The sequence below is a fragment of the Strongylocentrotus purpuratus genome, unplaced genomic scaffold, assembly GCF_000002235.5.
Source record: "Strongylocentrotus purpuratus isolate Spur 01 unplaced genomic scaffold, Spur_5.0 spur5_scaffold_9, whole genome shotgun sequence".
In the NCBI taxonomy this organism is placed as follows: Eukaryota; Metazoa; Echinodermata; class Echinoidea; order Camarodonta; family Strongylocentrotidae; genus Strongylocentrotus; species Strongylocentrotus purpuratus.
In genome coordinates, this window is record NW_022145615.1 from 4,574,351 (window position 1) to 4,583,064 (window position 8,714).

The window sequence follows — 8,714 nt, forward strand, 5'->3', positions numbered from 1 at the left end:
ATAGATTCTTATAAAGGACTGATATTTAATATTTTCAAGTATTTTTTTTTTATATTAACTTATAATTCATATATCAACATAGACATGAATTAATCCAATGATAAGAGTCACGCGAAGAAAAAAAACCTGTAATGATTTTTCATTTTGTGGGCTTCGCATGATTGATCCATATGTCTTCTTTTTTTTGCGCAAAAAAATATTTAAAGATAAAAAACAGTTATGGTCATGCGATTGCATTGTGAAAGAAACGTTATGGAATCGATCAGAAAAGGTTGATCATCTAGCATATAAGTATTGGTGCAAGGTACTGCAAGGTTCTGGAATCATCAAAATGATAAGAAATTGGCCCAGTCTTCGTAAAGTTACAAGCACTGTACACAGAAAGATGTATATGGGACTATGCACACGTACGCGACACGTGCGTTTATCTCTCATATAACAATAGATAAACTAATTTACCAAATATATCAATTAGTAGGCGGTTTCCCGGCAAAAATTGTTATCATCATGTATTAGTTAAAACATATTCTTTCACATGATTGGTAATAGGAGCTTCCATTTCATTTTTTGAAATTGGGGCGTTTCCAATACTGGTCTTTACCTTTAAGTTAGATTTTTATTGGATGATGATTTACGATAGCCTTGGGAAATCGATTGAAATATCCACGTTAAACATTGTTTTGGTTTTAAGGCACTTATTAAGTCAGACAAAGATTTGGAAAATAGAATGGCCATGAAAAAGGATAGACTTCCTCTCCATTCTCGAAAGTGGAGATACACATATTCACGTGTTGTTAAAGGAGAATACTGCTTTATGGAGGTGTGGCTTATGCAGGTAAATCACGGCGCATGCGTGAGCTAAAGACCTCCCAGACAAATGAATCAAGTGGGTTTTCCCAACTACATTGTGCAATCATAACAAGAAAATAACTTTAAATCCAAATAGATGTTGTTGCCGTGCATGAAATGCCCCATATAATTACCAAGTGCTTTGTGCTAAGCTACTCCTGAACTGCTCTCCTTTGCAGACAAATTACTGCGCATGCTCTATACTTGAGCGAAGCACCGCCCATACAGACGTGACCATATTTGTACACCAATACAAGGCAGTGGGTTTTTCCAGCTCCCACATCGTATTACAATTTTGCAAGTTACCCTCATTCAACATTCTGACGTTGATCTTATTGCGACGCAAAAGATGCTTCAGCTAGCAAGATATCCGCACTGACTTCTCATTAAACTGCGGGTCAAGCTTTGCAACCAACGACGGGCAGAAGGTCATCATGGCGAGCGGGAACAAAATTGTCATCGCTTTTCTCTCTGTATCGACAGAAAGCTCGACAGATAAGTTAATTGAACAAATTAAGCGCGAGAATTATGATTTCAGATGCGTCTTTGTGAAACTCACCCGACAAGACTTACAGTTGTTCCAGCCAGGAGAGACCTACGATGCCGTCGTTCTGTTGCATTCAATTTCACAAGGTCGTAACTCCATCACTGACTTAGCAGACGCCAAGTACAGCAAGTTCCTACCCACACTCAAGAAAATTTATGGTGAGTCATTCTAAATGATTATACTTCAGATATATGTTTCATATGATTTTACATGGGCTGTTGTAAATAATGACATATAGGTTTATCGCAGAGTTCAATGCGTCAGTTTAGACAGACAAAAAAAATAATGTCATTATCAACCACAGTAAGTACTCGAAATGTCTACAGAAAAGGTTATTTCCTCTCCACCATCTTCCTGTCTGGGCGGGGAAAAGGGGTGTGCGTGAGTGTGTGTATTTAGGCATTCGTTCGGCAGGGGGACTTTGGATGAGAGAGTTGAGGCTTTGTAAGGAATAGTCATCCGGGCTTACATTCTGGGACGATCATGCTTGAAGCTACAGGATTATCAGATAGGCATAACTGGGTTCGAACCCGAGGCGCCAGAGAAAGAGAGAAGACCACAATACCTTTTTTCTTATTAGTTATCCGATTTTTGCTCAAACTTGTTTTGATTGGTTTGTCTGATTTTTCTGCTTCTATTGAAAGTGAGCTATTTTTGGAGTGGACTTGCCCTTTAAGCACTCCGTTGTACGCAACATATGTCCATAGTAGAACATTGTTTTTCATTGCATATTCTGAAAGGGCCGTCTCAAAAGGTAAAACACACACACACACATAATTTCATCACAATTTAAGGCCCCGTACTACTGTGTTACTGAGAACGGAACAAGAAAAGGTGTGTGGTATCTTTTGATACAGTCCATTTAGAATCTGCACTAAAAACAATGTTTGACGATTGACCTACTAAGAAAGATTTTGGGTACAACAGAGAGCTTATGACACTAAAGCGGTTTACTGAGAAGGGAGAACGATTCAATAAAGTGGCAGCGCTTATGACGCTTTCGCATTCGATCGTTGGGCATTAGTGCGTGAGAATGGCTAATACGAAGGCTTGATATTTCAGAAAGATAAAGACAATGGATCTGATGATTCTAGAGTAGGATTCAATGATTCAATTTTAAAATTTGATAAACTGCTAATTGAAAAATATCAATAGGAACAGATTTATCTCAAAATCTTCTACGATTTAAGCTTTTCTACAGTAGGTAAATGGCTCCAGTGCGCGTAGCTCGTAGGTACTAAAAGGGTTGCTATGAATTCTCAACGCAGAAATGAAGAAACAGGAATGAAAGGAGAGTGAGACAGATATACAATTTCACTGCTTCTACAGTTACTACAATTACAAACTTTTAACAAACTAAAGCTTTAAAATTTATATGATTATCATTTTTTGAAAAGTTAAATTTAAAAGAATCATGCCAAAACTAGTGCAAAAAAAGACGAAGAATAGGATATTTGCCATTACCCATCATCTCGTACGTACGTGCACATCACCTATTTGTTCACCTGGGGATTTCCTCATATAATAGGATTTCCCCTTCCAGCGTGCGGGTTCAAACTGAATCTCCACAAACAGTGGAAGGAAGAGTGCGCTCTTCATCCATTGACAAGGATCTTTATTAATTTTGCGGGGTATTTTACAAGTAATTCTATAATCATTCCGTATTCAACTCGCTATTTATTTTGTATCTTTCATTGTATTTGATGAATTGAACAGTCGAGGAAAATCTATGTCAGGTAGATAAGCTTTATTTTAACCATTCTGTTTAAAGTCACGAAATATTTTGACCATCTCTATTTCTGTGATCCATCCGTGGATCATGATTTATATGCATGTATTTATGTATCTATGGCTAGAATATGTGTTTAGAATTATTCATAGAATTTACATATATTTTAACAGGACCTGACCGTGTTGCAGTTGTTGTTCACTCCATGACGAGCTTCAATTCTAACACCAAGAAGGCACTGATGATGATCTTCAAGAAGTCCCAGCCAACCACCTTCCAGTGCTCTAAATGCGTCATCCAATGCAACAATTTAGCTGAAATGCTAGCTGCAGACCTTTCACGACTCGCTGAATTCCTCGGGGAGGTACCAGATCATCCTCTACCCATCCCTGAAGATGAGGCACATTCAACCCTGACCATAGCGCCCTCTGCGGATAAAATAGATAGAATCGAGACTGGTGGTAAGCCACAAAGCATTCCTGTTTTTGCTAGTGCTACCACAGGAGATCAAAGTATGACTTCTTCTGCTCTGAGTTCTACTGACACCAGATCCATGTCTCAGACAGAGGTTGGCCGCTCGGAAAATGCCTCAGCAATTTCGTTTGATAGTGGTTCTCCTGTTGACCCTTTAGGAGTTGGTCTTCGTACAGAAGTTGCTCCGACGCAACCTACTAAAGGCCAAACTTCAATAACAAGCACATCATCCGCCGGTACGGGAGATGGTAACACTCAGAACATGGCTTCTAGTACGTCACAACTTGGCGCATGTTCCTCCTACACCGCACAAGCCTCACCGAAATTCGACACCTCATCATATGGATATGCTACCCAAGACACATTGATTGACACAACCTACCCCATAGCCTCGGTCGATCTTTCTTCAATTAACAGCACATCATCTGCCAGTACGGGAGATGTTAACCCTCAAAACATGGCTTCTAGTACGTCACAACTAGGCGCATGTTCTTCCGACACCGCACAGGTCTCACAGCCCCCACCGAAAGTCGATACCTCACCTAATAGATATGACACCCAAGAAAAAGTGATCGACACAACCTACCCCATAGCCTCGGTCGATCTTTCTTCAATTAACAGCACATCATCTGCCAGTACGGGAGATGTTAACCCTCAGAACATGGCTTCTAGTACGTCACAACTAGGCGCATGTTCTTCCGACACTGCACAGGTATCACAGCCCCCACCGAAAGTCGATACCTCACCTAATAGATATGACACCCAAGAAAAAGTGATCGACACAACCTACCCCATAGCCTCGGTCCATCTTTCTTCAATTAACAGCACATCATCTGTCAGTACGGGAGATGTTAACCCTCAGAACATGGCTTCTAGTACGTCACAACTAGACGCATTTTCTTCCGACACTGCACAGGTCTCACAGCCCCCACCGAAAGTCGATACCTCACCTAATAGATATGACACCCAAGAAAAAGTGATCGACACAACCTTCCCCATAGCCTCGGTCGATCTTTCTTCAATTAACAGCACATCATATTCCAGTACGGAAAATGTTAATCCTAAGAACATGGCTTCTAGTACGTCACAACTAGGCGCATGTTCTTCCGACACTGCACAAGTCTCACAGGCCTCACCGAAAGTCGACACTTCACCTGAGAGATATGCCGCCCAAGACAAAGTGATTGACACAGCCTACCCCATAGCCTTGGTCAATCTTTCTTCAGAAAATCAACCAACAACATTGAAGGATGATCTACAACGACGACTTCCCGGAAAGACAATCATGTTGATTAAAGACATAAATGACCTGGCAAGCAACTGGCACTTGTTTGAAGCCATTCTTTTAGACTTGGGATCATTACAGGAAGCTGCATCTTACAGTTCGGATGAATATAAGGGCGCCTTGCATATTTACCAGAAATGCCTAAAAGAGATGTGTAGGTGCTACAGTTTTAGTTGTAGGCTAATCTTATTTCACATGGGAATTTTAAAATATCAGAATCGGTAATGTCACCGTAATGTAATGCCTGACAAATGTCTTCCAAGATGACAAACAAAATGATATTAACAATTTAAATCCTACAACATTTGGAAGGATCTTTTTCTTTGAGAGGACAACATGATATGGTTTTCATAATACAAGTAGGAAAATTGCTCTTGCCTCTTTTCATGAAATGTTGGTGACATTATAGTATATTATTGATAGATTAAGTTTATATCTTCTCAGAATGTTACTAATCAATCAGAAAAGTCATTTGATTAATCCGAGTCTGAGATAATGCAAACTTTATATATCAAGATTGATCCTTTTCACAATCATTTCAAGAAGTTTATTGGCAAAAGTATATATTTGATTAGTGCCCCAAAGAAGAAGGCGCTTAGAAGAAGAAACAGAAATTAATTATATTTTAATACACGGGAGAATAAATCACAATCCATATTGCCATGACTGACCCATTGACCAATATGATACTTGGTGATTCACATAGATTTAGCGATTTCATATTTCAAACATTCATAACTTCCTTATTATTTTTCCGACTTATATCAAACTTTTGCAATTATGTTTCTCTTAAGTTACAACGTAATAGAAGACTATCCAAAGGACAATTACCACCACTCCTGAAAATAACCCCTAGGACAGTTACCCCCCCCCCCCCCCGATGACGATACCCCCTCCCCCTCCCCCTGTTCATTAAAGGGGAAGTCCACTCTGAATTTTTTCGGGGGATAATTGTCCTAGGGGGTAATTTTCCGGGGGGTTATTGTCCTGATATGGAAGACTTTAAATTTGCACGTTCCAGTGAGCTCTCAATCTGTAAATAATGACTTGGTGATCGCACCTCTATATTGAGTCGACATACCTACATGTGTGTAGTGAAAACTTGTTCTATAGAATTGCACTAGTATTTATAAGGATCTATTGTTATAATAACATCCACATTTAAAAAACAAGCTCTTATTCGTTTACAAACACATTCTGAAACGTTCACAAACTTGTTAAGATTTGTAATGTATATTCGAAGGATCTTCTACAAAAAATAAATTCCAATAGGGTATTACAATTTTATACATTGAATAAACTTGAATAATCACTTATCTCAATCTAACTACTCTTTCAGTGGTACCCCAGAATTTAGCCCTGTTGATGCTAGCTCCGGTGGATACTCATTCAGCCGATAAACATGCAGGTGAGTTAACTTATTATTCAATCTCTGACTCAACTACAGCTTCTGTTTTACACATTTCTTTTTTTATTTTTCTAATATTTTAGACCCTATATGCTTTTCGCTACAACTGTATGGGACTATATATATCGTCTTCTAGTCCCAGTTTTCTATGTAGATATTCCTTTTCATAATAGAGAAAAATGCCACTATCCTCACCCGTCACGGCACATTCAACATTTCTTCTCGTTTTATTATTTGCAGATATCATACGCATGATAAGCGAGATCGGCAAGACCAGAGAAGTTTCTGTCTTCCAGTACAGCAGGGAATCTTGCAAACCATCTCTCTTTGATGATAACACGAAAAACCGACTGTTTTTCTGGATTCTCGATTGCTACCCTAGGTACCACGCAGCTGCCCTTCAGAAGGGACCCGGCCCCTCCAAGAACATGCAGACTCAATTAGCCAAGTATTTCCCAAGTATTTCCCGTCTTTTTTAAAGAAGCTAGACAGGTAGAAGTATGTGGGTGGGGTAGTGGATTCATAAGCCTACCTTGGAGAAGTCATTTCATCTGGCAACGGAAGTCTACAAGAGAATGACGTGATCATCGAGCTTTTATCATGTTGATGGCACTAGTTATGGTGTCAGGTCATGCATGATTTTCGTTTCATTAAATACCGCCAAGATTTTTGGTAAATACATGTAGCTTAATTGATATCTACACGATACATGTATGTGGCAATGGAGAGGCAAATACATGTATACGTGTTGCAAAATTTATACAATAAAATTAGGATTTTTGTGTGGTTCATGCTAATTATCAATTTTTCTTGAATAAAGACAAATTTTCGGAAATCTATATAATCTTTAACAATAACTCTGACTCTTCTTTCATCTCTAAAATTCATTACTCCTGTATCCATGAGAATGGCACCCACCCCCCCCCCCCCCCCCCTTTTCATGCTCGCTCTCTCTCTCTCTCTCTCTCTCTCTCCTTACCTCTTACTCAAATGGGACATCCAACCACCCTTTCCTTACGAAGGCTGCTCCATCAAATGCCAGTGTAATCACTAAATTTTCATCTTGACTGTCGTATATAATTATGATAAAGACGATATGAGTACTCCACACTGATGTAACTATACCCCGTGTAATACAGTCGGTGATAACATATATAACTATAACAGACTTCAAGAAATCAACATAAGGCATTTCATATAGTATAATGTGTCACTTAGTGAAATTGTGGGAAATGAATGTGACATGAATAATCTGAACATGATTTCTATAGTCATTATTGGGTTTTTAAAATTGCTTACAAGTTAAATTCTTATGGGTCTTTGCGATTGCGTTTTATATATATATTTTAAGCAAAATTACAAATTCCACTGAAAATCGTTTCATTGGTATAGGCTTTACTCGAAATTGACAATTGTGATTTTTTTTGTTAATGAATGAAAAACTACGGTAAACGGCAATGTTGTACATATTCTATATGATATATTTTACAGACCTTCTGTAATTTTTCATTTAATAAATCAACTTTCTTCGTTGTTTGGTTCGTTGATTTTTTTGTTTCTCTGTATATCTTCCAAAAGGGATTTATATATTGGCAACCCTTTCAAACTGTAATATTCATAACTTCTGCGAAAACTTTATCATATCAATCATGTTCATGACTTCTTTAGTATTGATTTCTTTAACCCCTTTGTTTGTTTGTTTGTTTACCGTTTTTCTTTTAGCGTGTATAAATTAATGCTCTGCTCTGGTATTTGCAGACAGCAAAAGCCAATAGGATAGATGTATAACGTAGTAGTAGTAATAACCAACATAGGTTAACATTTTGTATAATAATGGGTGCGGTGTCTTTCGTTACGTTTGGCGCCGTTAGCATTGTGAAGTTAGAAGTAGGTCACGAACGCCCTGCCCATTATAGTTGTATTTTTCATCATCGTTATGTGTTCGTCGTATCAATAAATACACTTCAATGGTTTACGCTCCCGTTGTGGACGTTGATTTATTCTACAAACCTGCATCATTTCAAAGAGATTGGTCGAGTTCTTCAAGTTGACAGAGACCTGAGATCAATCATGTTAATATTTTGTTTCTAAGGGACATGTTATCGAGACGTCTGCTGAAGTCTCGTGAGAACAGCGTAAGAGAATGAAAGTGCTCATGTTTGATATTTCAGATGTCGGTACAGAACGGGGTGTTACAATGACTCCACCTGTTATCCCGGGGTAGGAATGCTTCAAGTCCAAATAACTTTCCATTGTTAAATGTCAATCCAAACAATAGACCACTACACTCAAAGAAATTCGAAAATCAGCGAGGTAGACTGGTGAAATATTGAATGAAATCGGACAAATAATAAAAAAAAATAATGGATTTTAAAAAAGTTGTAATCACTTAATGTATGAGTATTTCGAATTGACTAAAACG

The 8,714-nt window shown here is 38.3% G+C and overlaps 1 protein-coding gene across 1 annotated transcript; it reads left to right on the forward strand.

Moving 5' to 3' along the window:
• Positions 1-971: 971 nt before the first annotated feature.
• LOC576699 (mucin-17) lies at positions 972-8,265 on the forward strand. The gene is made up of 4 exons (XM_776979.5): positions 972-1,554; positions 3,299-5,038; positions 6,224-6,292; positions 6,533-8,265. Exons 1-4 carry the CDS (start codon positions 1,284-1,286, stop codon positions 6,769-6,771), a joined length of 2,319 nt encoding a protein of 772 aa, XP_782072.2. The 5' UTR covers positions 972-1,283; the 3' UTR covers positions 6,772-8,265.
• Positions 8,266-8,714: the final 449 nt, after the last annotated feature.